Source organism: Chelonoidis abingdonii, chromosome 8, assembly GCF_003597395.2.
Source record: "Chelonoidis abingdonii isolate Lonesome George chromosome 8, CheloAbing_2.0, whole genome shotgun sequence".
Taxonomy (NCBI): Eukaryota; Metazoa; Chordata; order Testudines; family Testudinidae; genus Chelonoidis; species Chelonoidis abingdonii.
In genome coordinates, this window is record NC_133776.1 from 42,168,340 (window position 1) to 42,194,970 (window position 26,631).

General features: G+C 38.4%; 1 protein-coding gene across 1 annotated transcript in view; it reads right to left on the reverse strand.

Moving 5' to 3' along the window:
- CLSTN2 (calsyntenin 2) overlaps positions 1-26,631 on the reverse strand; it is a 693,642-nt gene that overhangs the window by 362,096 nt on the left and 304,915 nt on the right. Inside the window, exon 2 of the mRNA XM_032797107.2 lies at positions 18,032-18,154. Within this exon, the coding sequence (XP_032652998.1) occupies positions 18,032-18,154 (123 nt within the window). The remainder of the gene's footprint in view (positions 1-18,031; positions 18,155-26,631) is intronic.

Here is a 26,631-nt window from a genome sequence, read left to right on the forward strand (position 1 = left end):
ATAGAAGCCTACCGAACTTCACATTTCACTCTTAAAGATGTACATCTGAGACTTTCCATTCTACGTATCTATTTGCAAAGCTTCATTCTTGATATCTGTTTGCAAAGCTTATATACATGATATACCCACAGAAACTCACTGAGAATGCAAAATGAATGTTAGCGTAACAATGCAAGTGAAATTTTAGATGGCATTTCTGAATTGATAGCCCATAGCAGCCAACAAGGTCCTTGTCCTGACTGAGGTGTTTGTGTGCTATTGCAATATAATTATTATTATTAAAATGATAGTTGATATAGTTCTCTTCTAAAAGCGCAGGCAGTATTACTTTGTCATGAAAGCAAGAAAAGGGGGAGTATTTCAGCAGTCTTCAAATGCAGTGAAGTTGTCATTACTATTCAAGAAGGCAAAGTTTGCAATTTTTGCTATGATCACCATGATACTCTGGCACCCCAATATTCACCACTTTCATGCAATTAGGATACATTTTGTACAAAGTATGCCTTGTGAAGTATCATTCTAAAAGTCTTGATCTGCTAGACAATGATAACTTGTTGGATTTTACGTACTATCATAGTATGTGAAGTTATAAAGTTTGGCTATCTATGTGTTACTGAAACATGTTGTGAGGTTGAAAACACCCACAAGCAGCCTTTCAGGTACAACAGTAAACAGGCTAAATGATGTTAATGGCTTAATGAGGAAATACACACAATCACAAGGATTACTCCAACAACTGTGTAGAATAGAAACCTCTCGGAGATACCACTACCAAAGGGAACTGTTTGACCTAGGTCACAGCAAAAGAGCTTTCCAGCAAGTGGGAAGAAGATATAAAAGGGAGACAATGACACCATGATGGTATTTCACTCTCCCTACAATGCCACACATGAAAACACCCGAGGGGTAAGGACTAAACTTCAGGAAGTGATGGTCCACAGCTAGAGGGATTTTAAGCCTGTGTATGAAAACCTGGGAAAGCCAAGGCAACTTGTGCCTTAAGAATCTGCCAGCCTATTTATTACTCAAGGTAAGAATTTGCTAATTTATATCCTACCTGTCTAGTGTGTTAAGCTCAGTTTGCAGTTTTATTTATTTACTAGGTAATCGGCTTTGATCTGTTTGCTATCACGTATAATCATTTAAGATGTATCCTTTTGTAGTTAATAAACTTGTTTTTGTTCTGTCTAAAATCAGTGTGTCTGGAAATCATAACTGGAGAGGTTGAAGCTATTGCAAATCTCTCTTCCCATTGAGGGATAGGGCGAATTTTATGAGCTTAGCTGTACAATTCGCTGTGCAGTGCAAGATGGTATAATTTTGGCTTTACACTCCAGAGGGAGGTGCATGCCTTAGTAACTGGGCGGTGCCTTAGCTGAGCCTTCCCGTGCAGAGCTGATCTCAGCATGTGTGTGTGAAGCTGCATCTGGGTGTGTCCCTGACTGTATGTGTGCTGGTTAAGCATGCAGTCTGAAACCTGAGGGAGGGCTTAGCGGGTTTGCCTCAGCAACACAGTTTAAAGGGCTGGGGGCAGGGGGGCTCAGTGGTACCCCAGTTACAAGTGGCACCTTGGTGGGAACCCATCACAATCACCAACATTGTTTTATATTTAGGCACTATCTATAATAATAATACAGTAAAATTAAATCTTAGCTAATCTAATCACATGTATTATTAGAAGTCATTCAGAAAATTAAGTATTCACATATTACAGGTTATGGCAAATGAATGGTAACAACAAAAATTAGGTTTTAGAGTATTAATGGCAGCAGTCAAACAAATGATACACAACTATATGCAAGTCCTCATTTTGAATGTTAATTTATTTATACAAAGTGACAGACGATACTCTTTCTTATGGATCACACAATGTGATATGACAATTTATTGGCTTCATGACAGCAGCTTATGGGAGTCGGCAATAGATAGCAAATTTTTAAGAGAACTGGCCAAACCATGAATACAAAAATATGTGAACCAGGAGAGAGACACTGGTCCAGTTTCTGGCTGACAAATTCCTCAGTTAATTTTCATTCTAACATTGGCAAGCAATTTCAGCCTGAAACACTGTTTAATGCAAGTTATAGTAGCACTGTTTTCTAATTCATAGGCTTTCAGTTCTCCAAATCAGTGTTCTGGTTTGAATTGTTATTTTCCTTTGAGATAAGTTATATAAAATAAGAATAAGATTTTTTTAAAAAGCTGACGAAATATAAGGAGCAAATAGTTCATCGATGTGTTTTCTTGAAAAATAGCAGTAATACAGCTGATATAAACAACACTAGCTCTTCTGACTGAAACTGAAGAGCTTATTTTATTTAATTACAAGAGGGGGAAAAGCAGCAAATCCATACTCAGAGCTCTAGAAAGGAGACTGACAAAGTGTTTTTTACATTTGTCCTCTTGTCTCTATTTTCCCTGTCATCTCTGCAGATCAAATGAATGAAGAAAAGCTAGAGACAGCATATTGCAGTACAGAGATCAAAGCACCGATCCCATTTTATTTTTCAGTAAATTCTTTAAGCTTAAAGAGAACACTCAGAATTAAAGGTAAATGTGGACAAATAGCAATTAATCTGAAATATACACGTGCATTCTGTCAAACAATATAGCAAGTTTGAAATCCAAATCAATTTCCTTCAAACCCATTCTTCCAACAGTTTTCTCAGCAAAATTAAAAACAGGAAAATAAGTCCCCCCTCCCCCCCCCAAAAATGGGTTCCTGACAAAATAGCATCAAGCTGTTCATTTAAAAATATTGGAATTTAATTAATTTAACTAAATTAATTAATAAGTGCAAAAATTGTGGATATCAAGATATTCTATGAAAACAGACAGCTGGAGTTTTTATAAACAATAAAATATTGTCATACTACTATTTAATACATTCTTTCAAAAATACTGAAAGAACAGCAAATAAATTTATATATACCATCAAGGTTCACAAGGGACATCTGGCCTTTCATGACTATTATGTGATTACAGTCACCACAGAGTAGCTATACAAGACTATAAAATCTGCCTCTGAACTACTGCCAAGGTGTTCACTCAACACAAATTTGGACATGTTGCCAAGAAGAGTTAACTAAAAGAACCAGTTCGCTCCTAACTGTCCAGATTGCACTTCCTCATTTTATGTCTCTGCAGCCACATAAAAGTAAAATAGTTGACTTTAGGAATTGATATTCATAATTAATATTTGTGGTAAATCTCTATTTCTATGTAAATTCAATATGGATACTGTTGGAAAACAGAAAAGAATGGTTTGCATAAAAATTTTAAGTTTTTTTTAAATAGACAAATAATATTCTCTCAAGATTAATGCTAAGCCAGTTCAAAAAGCAATAGACTTATTGGATATTAGACTTACTCTATTTCCCCCCATTTCTTTGTTATATGTAATAATAAACACATTTTACATTTTTTTAAAAAATAAAAAGTTGCCCTATTTGCTAATCATCCATCCCCTGATCATTCCCCAAGAAACATTACTGTGCCTTTCCCCATTAGCGTTTTCTGCTATTTCCATGTGACCATGTTATTTTCACAGCCTCCTGTCCAGGTTCATATATCCCAAGCCAGTTGCATTTTCAGGTAAATCAAGTAAATCACCACACCTACTTTTCCTTCGGTAGCTTAGCTGGCAAGTTCCAAAATTCACTGCTGAATCTAGCATCTAAAGGCATCATTCTATGCACAAGAAATGCTATTAATTTCTATGTAGGGAAAACCCCAACATTTGGGGTAAATAATATCCAACACAGGGACAATCTGATCTCCTTATTTAACCAAGTAGCCCCATTGAGTTAAACTCCCATTTTGACCCAGAGATTCTGCTTTGATATATTCCACAAAGTATTAAATAATTCTGGCAGGCTTGATCACAAAAGCACATTGAGTCTGGGGCAAGCAGAGTAGCCAGAACTGCCTGCACTGTGGGGGCAAAGTCATTCAAAAAGGGAGAGGTGAATACAATTCAACAGCCTAATTTTCCATGGCTTTGTATCTTGTACCTGTACAATTCTGCAAAAATGATTATTGTAAAGTGAGTATAAAAACTACAGAATGGTAGCATTTTACATCCACTTGTGCATTCACCAGACAGTGAAATGCAAAAATGCCAGACAGTGGAAAACTAGGGCTCAATAATTTAGGGAAAAAAGGAATCTGACCTTTCTCTTTCTTCCAAGATCTTGAGGGTTTTCTGTCTTCTGCTGTATCTGAAAAGTTCAGTTCCCCCTCAAGCAGCTAAAACAAGGATCCTGCCATGAAGACTAAGGCCTAGCTTCATCAAACAGAGAAGGAAAAAACACAAAAATTTAGAAGAGAATCTACCTTCCCAGTTTCCCCTGAGCAAACAGCAACTTATTGTTGTAAATGCCTGTTTTCGCTTCTCTTTTCCTCTTGCTGTTCTCAGTGGTATGAGCTTCAGAGTCAGACCTACTGCTGTAAAACTCTACTCCCAGACATCTTTGTACTCTCACCTGTACCTCAGTGACATCAATAACATCCACATCATTCAGACATCTTTCTGTGCATGATGTGCGAGGAATGGAAAAAACGGGTGGAAAGTTTGAACTTTTTTCCCCCACAGGGGTATTATGTTTTCCCTGCAAACAGTAAATTTACTTTGAGATTAAATCTACAATGACCACGAACCATTACAGCCTTAAATCAATGACAATGTTACCTATGCCTCTGTGCCATATTTCTAGCAAGAAAACCAAAACATGTCTGTTTCTTTGTACTTGTGATTGAATGCCAAGACCACAGTTACTTCTTGAATTGTAAAGACAAAGAATCAGCACAATTAAAAGATTAAGGAAGCAAAAAATGGTCATGACATTATTTCTTATGTGTATTATATTAACTGCAACCAGATTCCCATACCGCTCCTGTCCCAAATGTAAACAGACAAGACAGACAAAGGATGGGAATCAAAGTAGAGGGATGGAGAAAAAATGGCTTAACAAGATCACACAAGAAGTTAGTGGCGGAACTGAAAGAGAATCCAGGTTTCTTGACTCCCTGTCCAGTGTCCTAGCTATTCAACCAGGCTTTCTTCCCTACCCCAACCCCTCCCACAGATAGTATATTTATGGGAGATACAGGAGTGTGCATATTTTTAAAGTATCATTGTTAGTCTGTAACAAAGGAGGTGATGGCTTTAACATGTTATTGAGAGAACATATTCCAGCCCAGAAGAATGACGCCTCTGAAGATATGAGGGGTCAGGGAAAAAGAATACAGGGAAGAGGGTGGGATGGGAGGAGAGGCTGAGGTTCCTGACTAATGAATGAAATCTTTGCTCATTAACAGGTACAGACGATATCTCTTGCCAAAAATCATCAAGAAAACGTAACTCAGTGACCCATTAATGCTTTATTTTAAAAATGGCTTTCATGCTCAGAAACCATTTGAGACAAATTACATTTATCTAAACTGATTTGAGTTAACCTGAATACTCCTCTTGTCAGTAGAATACATTAAAAATGACATTTTCCTGTCACAATTGTCTTATTAATTTTATTTTTTAAAGCAAACTGAACAGGACTCTTCCGAAAAGTGTCAATTTTGTTGCAAATGAACTCATAACTAGTGAAAATTTCAGATCTCATGCTGTTACTAATACTGCATGTTATTACAAGTCATTTTCAAAGTCATTGTTCCCCACTGAAGAACACAGCTAAAAAGGAGCACAGACACCGAGAGAAGTCTGTGTGCTGAGGAAATGATCAAGCTATCAATCATTCAGAGATACAGATGAAAATTCAAGGAGATGGTTGGAGTTTTGCATGGGCTAGTCTGATCCTAAAGTTCACCACCTATCCACCCATCTCTGAGAACCCCCTCCATTTTAGCCAGCTTTCCCACTACATTGCTCAAGTGCTGAGAGTAAAACTATGTCTACACTGGCATCTGGGTCTGAGTACCTGCTTAGCCTAGCATATCCCATGGTTCTTTGCGCTCAGATGCTCTAGGATTCTTTTCCAGTCAGTGGTGTCAATTGTGGCAGAACATGTCTGCTCCCTTTCTGGGAAGGGGAGAGGGAAGGGGGAACCGTAGGAATGCAGTGTAGAACTACAAGTACTTGAGTGATTTAGCTTGCTTCTTCACTGCAAAGAGGATGAGTCGGATTGATGGGTGATCCTCATGCTGGAGAGAACCAAACCTCCCTCCCCAACTTTGCTGCTGGCTCTCCTTTAGACTTGTGTCCTCTACCATCTGTTTATTATTCACTTGAAATCACTGAAATATCAGAACACACTTAGATCGACCAGCAGAGAGCTACATTTCATTCTGCTTAGGTGTACCTCCTATGCTCTGAAGCAATCAAGCCACAACTGATATTGTGTTTTTCAATGATCACCAAGAAATCTGACTGCAGAGTTTCTTTTATTACTTATTATTAGCCAAAAAATCTGACCACATTATCGGTGAAACCACGTTATATAGAACTTACTTTGATCCGCTGGAGTGCACAGCCCCCGCCTCCCCGGAGCACTGCTTTACTGCGTTGTCAGAATTTGTGTTATATCGGGTCACGTTATATCGGGGTAGAGGTGTATTCTTACCAATTATCATTTCTATTTTTGCCCCTCTCTCCTTGTAGAATCAGTATCTAAACCTTACACGAAGAATGCCTTCCAATAGGCCACTCCCTATCTTAAACAATCACTGTAAAATGTCTCCTTGCTTTCCAGGGCAATTTTGTTCTGCCTTTAACGTACACCTCAATTAGGTAAATTACTTTTGTGGACATGGCGAGGACAATTAAGGTGTTTTACTGCAAAGAAATATTGTAATACAGGCAATTCACTGAAATTAAGTTTGATATTTCAAGTACAAATTCAGATACAGTTACTTTGTTCATAATGAGAAAATTATTTTTCCAACATGAACAGGATATCATAATTGGCTTATCCTGTTGTATGGTATCTTTTTTTTCATCTATGTCCTTGCAAAAGGACATAACATGCGCAGTGTATGGAAATTACTAAAATTCCATTATCTCTGAGAGTTTAACACATTTGAGTCAAGATTTAAAATCTTTTAAAATTGCCTAATTGCCTACTGCCCCTAAATAGATCTTGTGTTTTCGTTAGTAGGACCACGTCCAAGCCTAAATTATTTTAACAAGCTTGTTAGAATTTACTGTACAAGATTAGTATTCTCTGAAAATATCCATTTGTTGATAGTTTTCACTTGATTTTCAAAAAATTTCATAAATACTTATAAATTGAGAACAAATAGTAGTGCTTCAAAACTGACCTTGGAAAGTCTGTAGCTTAAGTGTTGACTCATTTAGCAGGAATAGCTTGTTACTGGACTGATTCCCAGCTTTACAGGTCAAAATCAAATTCACCTTCACTCTCAATGAGCACTAAAGGGAACCGCATGGATATCAAACCTAATATCAAATCTCGAACAAACAAAAACACAGTAAAATTAAAAATGTTAACCTTCTTCTGTGTGAGCAAGCATACAGCCTTAAAGAAAAAAAACGAACAAGTGATGACTCCTTATTTTCTTAGGTTCATCTCTCTATCTCCAGTTATGGGAATCTTGGTTGTACAAATGCATGATTACTATAGGATTCTTTTGTTCAAATAACTATAATACACTATTGTTGATTCCCAGCATTCCATTTACCCTCACTGAAGAAATTTAGATTATTGAGCAAATTCAGTAGCATCCACATGGCAAGGTTGACTGCCCTGCACCTTTAATCGGGGGGAGGGATGTTTGGCTGGCTGCCCAAACGAAGGGAATAGTGCTTTATGGCTTAGATGAAAACTGCTGCAAAAAGGTCAGAATGGTCACTGACTTATCCTCTAGGAATGCAGGGTTAAAAGAGGAAGCCCTGGGGCTGAAGCCTTTTACACGGAGCAGTCTGAAGTGGGATGCACCCTCCCTCCCCTTTATGTGGTACAATACTAGGTTTGGTCAAGACCTGCTGTGAGCATTTTTAGGGAGACTGACAAGGAATTTTTTCCCTTACCACCATATTGGCTTGGGTGCAGTTGTGTTTTTTTGTTTTTTTTTACACCTTTCCCATAGCGGGTTCAGGAAGGACTCTGTTCAAGCATGGCATGATCGGTGGTAGGCCATATGTCGCAAACTCATTATTTAAGTGTAGGGCGGATGTCCAGTGCAGGTACTCCAGAGGAAAGGCATACAGTGACTGGATAAATGGCTTGGAAAAAGACTTAAAAAGAGGTGTTTGTTAAAGAAGTTAACAAGGGATGGTGGGGGACTCCTATAACTGGTACAGCAGGGAGCCAACCCCCCATTCTTTAAGCCCACCTTAAGCCTCCTATGAGGAGGGTGGGTGGAAAGGTCCTGGCAATACATTTGCTGGAGGGACCTGGCTGAACAAAGAGGGGGAGCTGGTAAGAGCTCTGGGTAATTATGGAAAAAACATGGGTTACCTGCACTATACACTTATCTACTGAATAGTCCCAGACATCTAATTATAAAGTTGTGGCCTGATTAAACCCATGTCAAATGTCTCCTGTTCTTCTTTCGGTATAGCCAGACAACTCCCCATTTTCAATGAAGCTGCACAAGAGCCGACATAATGCAGACTCTTGAGCCACAAATGGAGCGTAACAACTCTTAAGTGTGTTACCAACAGAGATGTATGGCTCTGGTCCATGCATGGATCAATTCCCATTTTACTGTTTCATGGCTTCTGAACAGCTCACAAATTTCACGACAAGATTGCCCAGAGATTCCATGATGACAAGATCACAAATGCCATGATCAAAGGCAAAAAAAGCATTGCAAATTAGACTTCCAAATCCTGTTTCGGTCTTCGTTTGCAGCTTAGTACTAGCAAGTATTATATATTAGTTTCCCGTATAAAAATTTTATTTATAAAAAACTAACTCAAATTTCAACTTCACATAGTAACACTTTTGTTTTTAAAAAGTGTAAAAGAATAATATAGGCGCAAATGTATACGTGAAACGATATTTTATTAGAGGGGTTTTTTAAGCTGAATGTTATACAACTCACTGAATATTTTAACCAATTATACACATAGCTGAACCTCACACTAATGAATTTACTCATTCCTTTTTTCTTATAATACTAAAAGCACACGAACATTTCATTCCTATTCATTGCACTTCATTATACAAGCAGTTGTATTCATTTAGCAACATTTTGTAAACAGGAGATATCATTACAGATTAAATTAGAGGGGGACACTGTCACACAGCTTAGATACAACATTTGGGTTTTGCTAAAACAAGTTTTCATGAAACTTGATATTAATAAGAACATATTTAAAATTTTATTTTTAAATTGAAAAGTTTTCACGGGGAATGTTTAATTCCACCATATTTTGCAACCCAAAACCTGTAGCAATATGTTGGTGCACAAGAACCAGAAAGTGACTAACTTGTGGCATCTTGTTATTATCCAAGAAGAGCAAACAGTGAAAAAACATTTTTTTTAAAAATATTTGCAGTTTTAATTATCTAAGCTATTATTAATAACATCAAGACATTTGCTTTTTAAATAAATACAATTTCTAACCTATTATTCCTTTGAGTGAAAGTTAATGTACAAGGCTGATTGCATAACATCCAAAAAGTTCCTTCATATCATGAATAAAGGTAGACAATAACCTTTAAATCAATCACCAACCTATTAACTTCCTTACTTCAAATAATTTGGCATTTTAAGGTAAAAGCACTCACACTTATTTTCACAGCACAGGATCTAGGCATGTAAGTTTAAATTCCTTCATGACCACTCAAGTCCTACTTTAGGCACAGACCACTGAGTAACAATTAAAAGGTTTGTGAGAACAATCTGAGTGGGTTGAACCTTTTAGACTTAAAAGCAAAGTTATTAAAATACCCTATTTTTGACTAGTGCCATGGCAACTAAAAAGACAGTTAAATTCAGCAGACAAGGAGAGACTTGTTTGAGATTCATGAGCTAGCCAACAGAGGTCACTATAAGAGAGCGATCGATGGATTTTTCTGTATCTGGAGCCTAAGCATCTCCTATCATGCGTAACCTTACTGTATGAGAAACAGTAGCCTTAAGGTCATTCCTAATCCTGTATCTTCTGCAGCTGATTGTGCTACTGCCAAATTTTCAGGGTACTTTTATTCTCCATGGGCTATGTTCCCCATTTAAGGGCTACATTGAGACTATGTCTACACTTGCAGAGTTTTTTGCGCTGTCAGTTTCACTGGTGATAGGGAACCAGTGAAAGAAAAGCACTGGTTTGTGTTCTCACTTACTTCCACAGGCGTCACATCGTGTTCACATTTGCAACACTTCCATCGCTGATGAGAGCAGCGCACTGAGGGCAGCTATCCCACAGTGCAGCTCTCTCCATTTTGAGGATAGGCCTTGGGGGACTGAGGGGATGATCATGGGACATCCTGGGTCCCTGCACAGCCTCCTTTCCCCAGGCACTGATCAGCTCCAGTAGCTCAGCATTGCTCCAAGCAGGGGACCGTTTGCTCAGTTGGACAGAGTGATCACCTAGGCACTGTGAGATATCCTCCAGGGGCTAAAGGCTATGTAAACAGGAAAACATGTCTTCACTTGCACATCACCATAAAAGTATCACCAGTAAGAACTGTACACCTCTCATGGAGGTGGTTTTCTGTTTGCGGTGAAATTTCTGAGTTTCACCGCAAAAATTCACTGGCAAGTATAGATGCTCTCACGATTTTTGCGTGAAAAGAGACTTTTTGCACTTTAAATGGCAAGTGTAGACATGCCCTAAATGCCTTAACCAATTATGCTATCCTAAAAACTTCTCAAATAAAAGCTAGTTAGCAGATGATTTGTTACAAACACCTTCAAGGCTTAATTTAAGGTTCAAAATTTTGGTCATGCTTTACTATAAGGTTAAAATATTTAAAACCAATATATTCTGAGCACCATAAATCTGATAGCATGTTTTATGCCTTACTGCCAGTGGAAGGTAAAAAGGAGATTAGTCAGTCTTAATTTGAAGAATAATATCCACATTTTTTATGTTAAGAATTAAAAAATAATAATTGTGCTCTGTTACTGCTGAGCTCTGTTTACCAGTTGATGAACCATCACTACCAGGAATGCTTCACTTTTTGAAAGTCTGCAAACAGCTCAGAAGAGTCCTACAGAAAAATGGAGTTTTGTGTTCAAGCTCTGGGTCAAGTGGACTACTATAGCTAGATTTGTCAGAGTACACTTGGGAATAAGAATTCTCCTATTAACGATGAAAACGTCAGTGATTTGCTTGAGACGGTGAAAGTGTATGTAAACGATCAAACAACCATAACATTTTTATTTAATTCTCTACCTTTCCTTTTTAAGGTCCAGGTAAGACGGTAAAGTCAGTTGGAGATTAGGATTTCATTTGCAAAGGAAGTCTGATTTGCAAGCAGTGAACTAAATAATACTACTTAGGTGAAGAGGTGCACACATGGAGCACGTATGTGTGTGGGTGCCAAGAGGGCAACCATCTGAGAACCAAAATGATCATTTTTAAACAGGTGACCTACAAAACTTTTCATAAGGCCAGAAAAATTTCAGAGTTAACAGCCCTGATTCACTGCAGCATTCCTCCAGTTTTACCTCAGTGTAACATCACTGAGTTTAGTGGAAGTCCACCAGCAGAAAAACGTAGTAGTGAATCAAACTCTATGTTCTGAATGCTTCAAGGAAAAAGAAGAACATTCTCCACTATCCTGGTCTAAACGTTATTTTTTTTCTTCTTCAGTTCTGCAATAACAAGAAACACCACAGACAGCCAAGCTCCTCAGAACAACATTCCAGCACTCTCTTTGGTGGAGACATGATGCTCAGCAGTAAATTCTGCTGAAAAATGCAGCCAAACTATAAGGATAAAATAAGGCCTCCTCCCCTTACTTCCCAAAGTAACAAAACAAACAACACCCTCTCAAAAATATTGCACAGTTTTGTAGGGGTTTTTTTTTTTAAAATATCTAGATAAGTTACTGTCATATTGATTCAGTTGAGCTCTCTATCTGCGGCCAGAGTGATTCTGTGCTATGACTAACCTTCTTGCTAGAAAACCTGATCCCTGAGGTCATCCCTCATCATGTATCTTGTATGCAACAGCTGACTGTGTTCTACTGCCAATCTTCAGGCCAATGCAACTCTAATTTAGAACTATGTGGCTTTTGGGGAAGAATCCCTTTTTCAACTCAATGGTTTCCTCTGAAGGCATGTCATTATAGTAATTTTGTGGGGGGGGGGGAGAAGGGAGAAGGTAAAATTTTTAAGAAAGAAAACATTAACCAAGCTGGGGGGACAGCAGACAATAACCTACCCTGAGATGACAGTTCATGTCTCCATATAGATTCAAAGATGGTGTGACAACATTAGCACAATGCATGCTGTATAGAGAAAGAAATCACACCAGGTTTAACCAGAGCACCACGGAAGTTAATGTTTAAGAGCTTGGTTGTGCCTGAGACACACAGTTATTCTAGAAACTTCCATGCACAGTTAGGAGCACGCTCAGTCTGTGTCTGTAGGGTATAGTATCACCAGCCACAAGCATGCAAAAAATATGAGTTGGGTTCCAAAAATCATATGATTTGACTTAAAATCATCTTGAGATTTTTTTAAAAATAATACATTTGGAATCTTAATTTTCCTTCTTGCACCTGAGCCTTTTGTAGTCACATTTTCAAGCTTTTCCCCCCATAATCATGAGGGCCAGAAATGTTCATTCTGTAAAAATAAAAAGCCAATATTCTCACATGGGATTTGGGGCTTTAAGAAAACACCCAAATATTGCAAGACTTGTGATAAAAATCATGAGAATTGGCAACTCTGAATAGTACCCATGATCTACCCCCATGCCATCCCAGAGGCCCACCTTAGTAACGTCGCTTCTAAGCACCAGCTTTTACCCCCACCCGATGTTGAAATAAAGGAGAGATTTTCAGAATTCTGCAAACATATTTACTTGTGACCACACCATAAGACAGACTCTGAAATGCATGTGATTTATGTATCAATAGAAGGAGTTAACGTCATGAATTAAACGTTCACCTCATTGTTCTCAAAAGAGAAAAAGAAACAGATGCCAGGAACAACATTAAAGTTCCCAAGAAAGGAGGCAGAAATCCTGAAGGAAATAAACACTATGCCACTGCTGATGTTTAAGAAGCTAGAAAGTCTGAATATGGACAGAACTCTATACCCAGATATTTATAACCAACCGATAGAAAATTGGTCTTCATAGCACTAATCTCAAATTAAATAGCTAATGTATCAATAGCTTAGCTCTGTGTGCTTTGCTGCAGAGAAGAAGCAGAAGACAAGTTTTTTGCTGTGCCCCACAGAAAGCTTAGCTCAGAGCGGATGGAGGAACAGCAATGCTTCAAGCCACTTTGTGCCACCCAGTTTTTGGCTGCAGGGACCAATGTGTCTCTGTATAAGTCAGAGCTGATCTAATTTATACTGATCTGTGCTCCTCTGCATCCTCAAGCAGACAATAATCCCCATAGTGCTCAGTGCTATAGACACCCCTTTCTCCACCCAATCCTCCATTCCACGGGCTGTGTGACAGCCCTACACTTCACCTGCACTGAAGATTTCTGCCTCAGCTGAATCTGGCATATTTATAGCCAATAAGCACCACTGGACTTGCTCTAATCTCTGAATCTGCTTTCACCTAGTGTCAGTGAGCTCCAGTGTAAGTGTACTCATAAAGGCTGCTCTAACTTCCATTGCCTGCGTATGTTTCCCAAAGGATCACACCCTAGTGAAAACTGGCAAAGATATGTTCCCACCCCACCCTACCATGATCTGCACCTTGTCCACTGAGGTGTGTCAGAAGTGGGGGATTGGAATAGGAGCTGGCTTCAACCTGATGCCAGCTGAGACCTCCTCCCCCACCAGGGAAATTCTCAGGTGGCCAGTGCAAAGGGGTTGGAGAAAGGAGTGAGAATCTGGCCTATTTACATACATAGAAGAAACTCTGAAAACTGTAGAAAGCAAAAATGGAAAAATTCCCAAAGCAAAAAGGGCTTTGCTTCCTAAACCAGTTTGATGGGACAGGTATGAAAACCTCTGAGGAAACCCAAATACTTAAAAACAAGAAAATGAGTAGTGAAGGACACCGTAACACTTACACAGCCCACGTAACAGTCAACTAGGTAACTATGTTGTTGTCTCTGATATTTTAACTAGTTCATTGAAACAATGTTGGGGGAAGGTGTTTTGTTTTTTAAGTATAAAAGTAACTAGAGTTGCATGGGATTTATGCCAGCCAAAATTCTGAAAAGCAAGAAAGATGTACCCAAAACTAGCATCCATCCATCCATGCACCCTATATATACATACACATATTCATATATAAATGCATATCTGCACGCACACTTTTAAAAGAATAAATGCTTAGCTCTTAAAAGCTATTTGAAAACTGATGCACTAGAATGAACTATGAGAAAGCTATGCAACAGCTATGGCCCCGATTCAGGAAAGCACTTAAGCACATGTTTAATTTTAGTAATACATCTAGGATACCTAAGTGCAGCACAGAGTCAATCTCCTGAATAGGGATGCTTTCCTGAGTCTGGACTATATTATCTTAGAGCTTTTGAAGAAAAGATCCCAGAAAACTATAAACATCTACAAGTGGGCTGCAGCAATAGGGAAAGACACTGGAATGGAATGTAGGACCTCAAAAGCTCTGATATGATTGAAGACAGAAGAATAAATTCACAAATGGGAAATTCCATACCTAACACATCTTTTTAAAAAGCCATAAACATAATTTAACGACTTCAGGAAATCTTTTGATATACCCACATAAACACAATAAATCTATAAAGGTAATTGTAAGAAATGAGGCAAGCTATTTAGGCGGATACAGGCCTGATTTGTGAATGGCAACAATTTGTTGGTAAGTAAGCAGTGGACAGCCACCAGGATCAATACCAGGATAGATCTGACTTATTTATTTACATCAGTGGAAGAGTTAGAAGTATTTTGCACTCAGATTAGCACACAGTTGGCTCACAACTAAATCAATAAAAAAGGAGCGTGATGTAATTGAAAATAGATCTGAGATGTAGCAACTGTAGGTAAGAGGCTTCTCCAAATAACTGGAGAAAAAGGCAAGGGCAAATGAACAAATATATACAATTAAAACTTAGTATTAATATCTGTACAGTGTAAAACACTGGACAGGAGCAGTATGTAGGGATAGTGATGGATAATATTCTAAAAACTTCAGTATAGTGCTCAGTAGTATTTGCTTACTGTATACTTTCAATTTGCACCATCCAAAACTCACTCTACACTCTTGTACAAAATGCAAATTATAAAAAAAATTCAAAATGATACAATATCAAACTCCCCATTCATCTTCCTCTCACAGGTAGGCCAACAGCATGTGTAACATGCTATGAAGATCAGATGATTTAACCTCTGTTTAGCCAATGTTTTGAGGAAAAAGTTTTAGACAGTTTAGAAGTTTTAGACAGGAACTCTAGAATCAATTCCATTAACTATTGGAAATGCCCTGCCACCAGCCTACAGTCTCACAAGATGGGCAAATAAATCAAACAAACTTCTGGGAAATTAAAGCAGAAATTTTCTAGATAAGCGTAAGGTAATTTCTCTGTCATGATATACAGAACCAGCTTTTTGTATTGGGATTGGAGACAAAGTGAATGCTAGGCAACTGATACAGGGAATTAAATATTTTGGTTATTCAAACTTCTATGGAATCTAGGCTCTTATTCTTTGAAAATAAAAGGAAATGAAGAGTACGGCTCAATAAGGACCTTAGAGTTTTGGATAGACTAGAAAGCATATCTCTTACAAGGCTGTTTGAACTAGCACCAAATATTATACAATATGAACTTGGCATGAACTTAAAAGTGAAACTGTGAAGGTATTGGCGCAAAAACCTGCATATTGTTTTCCTCGTGTTCGCCTCTTACATAACACATCAATTATAGTACATGCAAGGGATACAAAATGAAATAAGACAAATAAATGAAATGAATGAATACATTAAATACATTTTTTAAAATCAATGTAAACACCCAGGACTCATGAGCAACTTTATCAAAACAAATAAGTCTGTCTGTGTGACAGAGAAAGATTTCAAATCCAGTCTTCCAGAGGACAGTCATAAATGGCAAGGGAAAAATATTATAATTAAGAAATGCACATTGATTGTTCCCTTATAAAACCAAACCAACCATGAGCATTATGGAGTTTTGAGCAAGGAATTAAACTAAATATCAGTCAGCAAGGTGTTAACATATGAATGAGAACAGTATGTGTGACTAATATTGCTATCTTGTTTCAAATAACTGTACAAGTAGATGGTGAAAGGTGTTTTTTAATTAATGCAGCTGCACATTGGACTGTATTGTCACTTTTAATGTATGACTAGAAGAATTAATTGCACATCCGTGAAAAGATATCTAATTTTGCAGAGGAAGGTAATACCATACAAAATGAGTGATGCTCAAACACACCACACACAAATAACTGTTAATCACATAGGGTATATTTTTCTGGTTTTTAAGGAGTCGTTGACAAATACTTAAAAATATAAGTTGCTTGTTTAGAACAAAACATTCTTGTGACCAAAAAATTTGGCACTTCAATCACAGGGAACTAGTCCTAAAAGCATCTTTGTAGGACAAATTTCCTGAGTCTTATAACAGTGAGTATCTCCCAAGCAGAGGCCGTCTCAAAGAAGCAAACTAATTCCTAATTCTGCAAAGAGATCCATGTTACCATAAGAGTCCATCCACATGAATCACTTTGCAAGCACTGGTTCCCCATCTGTGTCCCAGGAACCACATGCTGGAAATCTATGGAGGTCTGGCTGGTCAGGTGGTACTGGATCTCTCTAATATCATGTAGCAGCTGAAAACAAAGACAGCTCAGATGGACTACATTTTTATACTTCTGTTCCTGTAATTGCCAATTGCTATATGGTTGCTTAAGGGACAGGAGGTAATATCTGCAATTGTGGATGAGAAGGGTGCTGGTCCACAAGACAATCTCTCTATTAAAATGAGGTTCACACACTGAAAATATTGGAGAATCCTCATTTTGCAGGAGCAGAGCATAAAGTAGCATAACAGCACAATCATGAGGAGAAATGGTTTGTTGTGACTCAAGTACTGTCATAACGGAAGCCAGTGATTGAGAGCTGTTATTTAAGTGAACATAGACCTATACTTCAGGATAATGCTTGCCCATATGCACCCAGGCTGAAACACTGGAAAACATCTCAATCTCATATACAATGCATGCATTCTTTTCATGATCTCTACATCACCATTATTTTTTATTATGCTTCCATCTTTTTGCAAGTTTTTTATTTTTTTAAATGCAACAACCACTTTAGCTCTTTTGCACTTCAAGGAGCTTATCTGTTATTTTTCTGCTCAAGTAGCTCACAATGTGACAGACTAAGTGTATGGGGAAAAAAAGACTTTATATGGGAAAAATCCTCAATATTGCATACATCTACCATAAAGTAATCTTATCAGAAATCTCGATTAAATTTCCTGTCTTGGCTCTGACTGTTATGAAGTACTAGCATCATCACAGAGTATGCAAGTGTGTTTGACTACTACTTACATAGTTTATTCCACAGCTGTTTTTTAACTACCTACCAGTAAAATAGCTTAGTTATATAGGATTCGTTTAGGCAAACAGAATGGTAATTAATATTGTGAAATCAGGTTTCCTTACATATCTCCCCATGTTTTCATTAAAAAAAATAAAAGTCGACAGCACAAGCTTACTACAATGCACCATGTATAATCTCTCCTGCCTCCACAACAAATTAGCAGACACATTCATTCTGAAACATCTCATTTCAAGGTCTATGGGCCCAATACCCAAATCCGATAGACAGACAATCGAACCTTTGATGGTATTAGTATCACTTAGATGATACTATCATTGTGCTGCACACAAACTGCTTGCAGCTGTTCTCTAGTAAGTTATTATGCATTCAGCAAATACAAATTACATTGTTTGTGTATTTTCCTACCTGCAAAGGGAACAGGAGCATCCTTATCCAAAGCAACAAGAGGAGGATCCAAAATGACAGTATCATTGTTTTCAGTAATGACTCCGTGATAGGATGTTTCTATCCATGGTTTGTGTTTGTTCACTAGAAAACAAAATAAAGAATGTATTTAACTCCTTAGGTACATTTCTTATCCTCAGCCTGCTCACTTAGTATATTTTTTAAAAGGAAACAGTATTTTAGTATGTCACTCATTATGATATTAACACTATTAATACATAAACACTTTATGTCATACAACCCATGTACTGTAGATATATCCAGTTTACTGGTGAGGAAACAACTAGGAACATTATGGTCCAGGTTTTCAGTTGGGCACAGCTCCCATTTAGGTATGAAGAAAAATAGCCAGATTTTCAATACAGCACATTGGGTGCTGAGTCCTGTTGAAACCCTGGCTGTATCTGACACAATGAGAACTCCTGGATGCTAAGTAGTTGAAAACCCAGTCAAAGATTTTCTGATAGAACAGTTTTTCCAGTTGGAAAATGCTGATTTGATAGAATCTAAACATTCCATGGGAACGTGTCAATTCTGTTAAACCTTCCAATGCAAACTAGGAAGGCAGAAACCCACAACTCGCCTTGGTGCCTAGATTTTTTGGAAATTCCTTTTTGTGGGCAATTTTAAAGATTCTTGAGGCTTCATTCACACTCAGACCAAAACACAAATGCTGAAGTTTTTCATTATGACAAATTTTCTTTTTTCAACCAGCTTTAGTACTTTTGAAAATCTGGCCCTCATTTAGATGGCTATATGGGAACATCTGGGCCCCAACTGTTAAGCATTTCACATTCTGATCCCACTGGAAGTTTATGACTAAGGTGGGAAGACAACATGAAATGCCTCACTAGGGAGTCAGGAGGTTTACCACCACGCACTTTCTTCTCTACTGTTTGGTATAAAGAAGATAATGGTCATTGACTTTTGCTTTTTAATATCTAAAATAAATGTTACTAATAACTTGTCTACAAACAGTATTTAGCCTCCAAAACCAAAATCTGAATGTTCTGTTTTGGGAGCTTCTACAGCAGAATTACAATGGAACTCATCTTCTAATAGTTATTAATTTAGTTATTTCCCAAGCAACAAGAAACAACACATTTCAGCATTGGACTTTGCAAGTTCTGATACAAGTTACTTTTCATACATATTATTTATTTGTGAACCAGATATTGGTGAGAACACCTAGTGGCTAACAGAAATGCCTTCAACCAAAATCTAGAGTTGATTGTAAAGTGAACACAAATAGGACCAAATGGGATCATTTACAAGACATCTACCACCAAAAATAAACAAACAAACACAATCCCTAATTTTACAAATAACAGGTCCTAAATGTCTTGTCCTATGGCAAAACACACAGGAAGGAACAAGTTTCTGGGGAGGTTGTCCTAATATATTTCCTTCAAAACAAGAGAGTCAGTTTTAGACACCCGCACTGTTACATAGAATAGGTCCACAAAACATATAGGGTACACAGGAGGCCTGGGGTACAAAGGAGACCTGGGGCACCCATGCCTCCACACCAGCTTTGGGGTCTGGCTGGCACAACATACCACTTCCAGGGCTTCCTCACATCCCCATAAAAGATTATCTCAAAATATGAAGGGCGGCGAGCGATGATATGCAATTAGATTATGATCTCCTAACCCTCTGGACCTGTCTATTTTCACCCAGCACTTGTTACCTCCCTCCACATGGATCCACATTCTAACATAACTCCAGAGGAGTGCTGGAAACAGTGCCAAAAAGGCATCTGACCCCCATCCCCCGCCTCTTCCAAGCGGGGTACATTCGTGCTCTACGGATGATCTGAGCAGGTCAGCAACCCTTAGAGTATTAAAAATAGCTGTCAACAGTCCACTTCTTGAAAACATTATGGTCTGCTAATGATTGTTCCTGCTGACACCTTCACTAGAAAGGCTTCGTAATTACAGTCTCATTTTTCATTGTTTTTAATGTATTAACTTAAAATTTTGTTTTGTTCAGTCAGAAAAATAATATGCCTTGCAGCTTTAAAGTCAGCAACATCACACAAAATTGAATGAGTTCATGAGCATTGCTTCTTAGTTAATGTATCAATGTTTTAAAAATATTTGCACTATATATTTGCACAATAAAGAAGGCCTGAGGCATATCACCACTATAAGCCTTTCCACTAGAATTGTGGAAATAATGGATTTTCTGGTTAACTAACAATTTGGAAGAGTCAAAAAAAAAAAATCAGGTCAAAACATTTCATTCAACCCAAGACAACACATTTTGACTGAGTTTTATATATAGAATTAAGGCAGTTTTAAAACAAAGTCATTTTGAATCAAAGAATCAAAAATTTGAAAATGCTAAAACAAAACATTTTAATTTTTAGGGTTTTTTTTATTTAAACAATTTGATTAAACACATTTGAATTCACAACATGTTCAGGTGTCATTGAATCTGCTTTTTCATCAAAAACTGTTTTTCACCCATCTCTACTTTCCATCTTGGTTGGGTTGCAGGTACAAGACTGCAAATAACCTTGCAGGTACAAAGACCATAATCATTTACAATCATTTACATATCTTAGGTAGAAAACCACCCAATCTGGATAATTTGTTGTTAAATTGCTGTCTGAGTTCCTGTAAAATAAATCTTCTCTTTCAGCTCTTCTAACCATAGGTTTGGGCACATATTGCTGATGGAAGTATTTAACAAATTGTCCTAGAATCAGTTGCATTACTCAAGTGATTGGAAATCTATAGCCTTTCACTTTCCCTCTTGTATCTGCCAGTATTAACAGTGGTCAATGGGTGACTATTGTCTTATCACCCACACCTCCCAAAACAGGATCTGCAGGCAGTTTACAATGTGCATTTTGTAAAAGCATTCTAAGAGCTTCAGATAACATGTCTTTTATGAATCTGAAAATAAACTATTTAATCTAGCTACTTTAGAGCAAAATTATTCTTCAGTAGCAGAAGACCTATACTTCTAAAACAGTTCCTTGTAACTAAAAAAGGCAAGCCTTTTCTACTATTTGTGCAATTCTAGTTCTAGAATATGTGATCAGTGAATAGATTTATTCTCCAATATGGAAAAATTAGTTTCAGGATATCAGAATACTACTAGCCCCAACATAACGTACACATTTCTGACATCTTTGAGAGTCTCCCATTCATACACAGCATCCTTGTAGAAATGGGATTTTTTTTTTTGAACAATGAACAGATTTTCATTTCAAGCCTTCAGAAATGCATATGTTTAATTATACATTTTCTTTTCTTCCAGTTGCCCTTATCTTCCAAGTATACAACGTTTCATCTTCATTTCATGCTACATTTTTTTACTTTAATAATAATATATTTTAAACAAAAATCTCCAGAATAAGTCATCTGCCTACTATTCCCTCTCAGCAATAGCATGTGTTCTAAGTCATGATTTTTACGTGTACTTTAAACAATATTTCCTTTCATCCTCTAGTTTCCCTGTGTCATATTTTCTAGATTGGATCCTTCTGACTCAAACTGGATAAATAATGTGAGCTTAAACTACAAAATAAAGATTTTTTTTCCAAAGTAGATCTCACCCCATTTACAGATTTACCACAATTTCTAGAGTTCTGTGACAGCAAACAGAACAGGGCTTTGAGAGTCTTCCCAACAGTGCAAGTTTATTTTATTAAATGAAATTCTATTTAAAAGTCTTACCATCTGAAACAGCAGAAGAATCCAATACGGTGCAGGAATAAGTAGTAATCTCAGTTAATGCTACTACTTAATTTTCAGAGAAAAACATATGCCTGAAAGAGCCCACTAGTATTAATAAAAAAAATCAATCCACTGAATAAAAAATTAATGTGATGCATTATATAATCCAACAATTAATTTAAATACATCTTTTTATGTTATGAGATTTGGAACCTTTATGTATACAATAGCTTGAACCAACCTTTCAAGTTCATCTAAGTCAAAACTAATGTGCCTTAGTACTCCTTCTGACATATTTACTGATAAAGTTAATTACAGCACTATTGGAATAAACTGAACAAACAAACAAGCGACACTTTCAAAAATCCAGCTACCATATCTTATCTGCCTTTGAGCTGAGTGGACAGTGTGTTTTCAAGTTTTTTCCTGCAAATTTCAAGTTTAGCGTATATTATAATGCTGCATATATAGTGGATTTTTATTGCATCTACTCTGACAAGCAATTAAATCACATTTTCCTCCAGACTTTTTATGAGTTTCTGTAGCCTTGTGCTGTCTGGCTAACCTATTAATCAAGGAGATTATAAACCAGGGATCGGCAACTTTTGGGCTGCGGCCCGCCAGGGTAAGCACTCTAGCGGTCTGGGCCAGTTTGTTTACGTGCTGCCTCCACAGATTTGGCTGATTGCAGCTCCCACTAGCTGCGGTTTGCCGCTCCAGGCCAATGGGGGCAGCGGGAGGCGGCGCAGGCTGAGGGATGTGCTGGCCGCCGCTTCCCGCAGCACATCCACAGTTAACCACAGCCAGTGGGAGCCACTATCAGCCGAACCTGTGGACACAGCAGGTCTTGGCCTACCAGGGTACTTACCCTGGTGGGCCACGGGCCAACGGTTGCCGATCCCTGCTCTACATTATAGAAGAACACAAATCATTTACTGGTACTGGGGTTATGTCCCTACTATCGTAGGCAGTACTAGCAGGGGTTGTAAACATTAATGCAAGGTAGGATGTGCTACAAATAGAGAGCAAAAAGGGATAAAACTAAAAGCAGGGGGAAGAGTACTGCATTATTAAAATATTCACTTATAACTATAGATACCACAATTAACTGTGTAAACTTGCTGGAGATACTCTGAGCACAAGGTGTTTTAGAACCAGATTATGTTTAGGCTTTGGGTGCAGAGATTATGCTTGAGGCAAAGCAGGTTTGACTCCATTGAAGTTTCGTGAGCTGCTCCCAGGAGATTTTGGCAGAAAGTGACAGAAATCCTGTGGGATCAGTTGATGTTCCTTGTGAGTCCTACCATCCTGGCACACATACAAAACACATGCTAAAAGCAAGCCCCTTCAGTGTCTTGAACCCAATCCAGACCCTAAATTGTACAGGAGAGTTCAGAGCCAGAGGTGTGAATATAAACTCTCAGACTTGAGATTTTGGTTTTGACCCACCTCAGGTTATGAATGTACTGACTATGCTGATGTAACATTGGCCAGCTATACCGAAACAAGGACAGGAGACATTACAAATGGTTTTAATCAGGTCACAACTTTATTATTAGATGTCTGGGACTACCCAGCAGATAAAAGTAACCCTCATGTTCAATGACTTCTCAGGGGACTTCCGCCAGTCTCCCCCAACTTTTCCATTCAGGTCCCGCAGCCATCTCATTGCTGGGACCTTATCATCTGCCCTCTCTCATAGGAGGGTTAAGGTGGGCTATAAGAAAGGGGGCTGGCTTCCTACTGTGCCAATCATAGGAATCTCATGCCCTCCCCCACTATCCTGTTCCATTCCTTTAATCAACATCTTTTTAAGTTCTTTACCAAGTCCCTTCCCTGTTGAGTACCTTCACTGAACATCCACCCCACTTTTATAATGAGTTGTGACATATAGCCTACCTCCCTTCATGCCACGCATGAACAAAGCCCTCCCTGAACCCACTGTGGGGAAGGTGAAAAACCCCAACTCCACCTAGGCCATCTGATCAGAAGGGAAAAATTCCTTCCCAGCTCCCCTAAAAAGAGGCGGCTAGTGTAATACTCACAGAAGGTCTTGACCAAACCTGGTATTTCACCACCTAAAGGGGAGATGGTGGGTGCTGCCTCAGCCTGCTCTGTGTGAAAGGAGGCTTCACTGCACAAGCTGCCCCTTGTAAACTCTTCCACCCACCTGGATTCCAGGGGATAAGTCCGTGTTGCTCCTTATCCCCATTTGCAGCACTTTGCCTCTTTCTCTCCCCTCCCCAACCATAAAGCACTATTTCCTTTATTCAGCCAGCCAGCCAAATCCTACCTCCCCCTGCTTCCCCAAAGGTGTGGTGCGATCATTAGGGCTTATCATAAACAGATAGCTAAGGGTTAATGTTTCTTTCACCTGTAAAAGGTTAACAAAGGGAACCAAACACCTGACCAGAGGACCAATCAGGAAATCAGATTTTTCAAAGCTATGGGAGGGAATGTTTGGGTCTGTGTCTTTAGTCTGGCTCTCAGCTATGGGAGGGATCTTTCTATCTTCAAGCTTCTAATCTTCTGTTTCCCAGTTGTAAGTACAGGTATAAGACAATAGGCTTTTATTGTTTTTGTATTTACATGTGTGTAGTTGCTGGAATGTTTAAATTGTATCTCTTTTTGAATAAGGCTGTTTATTCATTTTTCTTTTAAGCAATTGGCCCTGTATTATTGTCACCTGGATACAGAGAATATTTTTATGTCTTTTTTTTCTTTCTTTTTAAAACCTGTTTGAGTTTTTCTCTGGTTAAGGCTAAGGAACGAAGGGAGGGGGAAATCTCGGTGTTAGCTTGACTAGGTTTGAATCTGAATAGCCTCAGGGGAAGAAGGAGGGGGGAGGAGAGAGATACTTAATCTCTCAGTGCTGGTGTTTTAAAGACTTGAAGCTGTATCTTCCAGGGGAAGCCTGGGAGGGGGTAAAGAGGAGGCAAGGGGGGAGGTTATTTCCCTTTGTTGTAGACTCAGGGCATCTGAGACGTGGGGGTTCCTCAGGGAAGGTTTTGGGGAGACCAGAGTGAGCCAAACACTGGAAATGTTGGCTGGTGGCAGCGATATCAGATCCAAGCTGGTAATTAAGCTTGGAGGTTTCATGCTAGCTTCTCATTTTATGAATGCTAAGGTTCAAATCTGAGTAGGAAGCTATGACAGGGCTGCACAGTTGAAATCAAAGTCAAACTAAAAAATGTTTCCAAAGGCAGTTTTAATGTAGCTGCATTATACTTTTATACTTTATGCTATATACTTTATGACCTACAGTAATATACTGACATACATTTAAAACAGAGAAACACTGGAAATTAATAATAGAAATCTGCAGTTCTTCTGAGCCTGTGCTACTATTAGTATCTTAACTTCTGAATTTTCAGAGTCCTTTTGATTTTAAACATTGATATTATGTGTTTTTAATTAAAGAGGAAAAAAGGAGCAAATGCTTGTGTTTCACAATAGTCACATTTCAGTTCCTCAATGAATGTTTAAAATTAAAGCTGCAGTGAAGGAGGTGGAGAGAAAAACAATACTTTTAACCCTCAGTCTCCAAAAATAGCAGATGAAATTTTGTTCAAACTTTCCAAGAAAAGAATGTTCAGTGCATGAAGAATTCCAGCAAAATAGTGTGACCAGATCTAAGTTTATCAACAGGTAAAAACAAAGGGTCGGAAAGACAACCATTTTCCAACCTTTAATATACTAGGTTCTACCATGCACCCATTATAATAATTTTTAAAAGTCTAAAAAATAAGTCAGTTTCTATTTTCAATCCTTTCTTTACAGAAGGCCTCCTAAGAAAACATTTCTAATAAAATTACATGCATAGCCATGAATATTATTCCTTTAATAGGAAAATCTAACTGGGCAACAGTGAAATCCATAGTAGAATTTCTGAATTCATACCTGTATTCAATTAAGCCACAGAAGAATTATAGCCATACTCAACGTTTTTCTTGCCCTCCCTTCTATTGCTTTATTAACCATCAACATAAAAATGCAATGCAAATAATTTGCAGCACCTAGGATAAGAGCATTAATCTTTTTCGTTAATTATACTTAGAGACTGATTCATTAAAAATTGTACGCACCATTAACACTACACTCTCATACTCTGTTCCTGCAATGTTCGTGATTACAAGCCTTTGAATTTCATTAAACCCTCTTCCAAAAATGGTACACCCTCTGTTGTCCACTGAAAGTGCATTCAACATACAAAACACCAGAATAAAAGCAAGATCATCCACTCTTTGTAAAGTCTGCAAGATCTGCTATGAGCCTCAGTACTCAGCAGCCCCATATTTTCTGCTGTCCTATTAAGGACTACAAAGGGATTTATGGAATTTAAGGTCAGGTTTTGAGCAGGAATGAAAACATAGAATCAGGGAGTAGAGGAAGACTGGGAGATGCCTTGGAAGCCAGAAGCCATGCAGGGCTCCTACATGTTACAGCAGGGGCTCTCAACTTTTTTGTTTCTGAGTCCTCCCTCCACAACATGCTATAAAAAGTCCATGGCTGAGCTGTGATACAATAACTGGTTTTCTGCATATACAAGCTAGGGCCAGCGCTAGGGAGTAGCAAGCAGGGCAATTGCCTGGGGCCCCATGCCACAGGGACCCCCGCAAAGCTTAGTTGTTCAGGCTTCGGCTTCAAGTCCAAGCCCTTGGCTTCAGCCCCATGCAGCAGGGCTTCAGCTTTCTGCCAAGGGCCCCAGTGAGTGTAATGCTGGCCCTGCTTGGTGAACCCCCTGAAACTTGCTCGCAGCCCCCTGGGGGCCCTGGATCCCTAGTTGAGAACCACTGTGCTACAGGGTCCCATGAGCCTGTCCTCTGCAGAGCTTCCTGTCCTCCATTTCCTTTTTGCCATATAGTGCTTAGC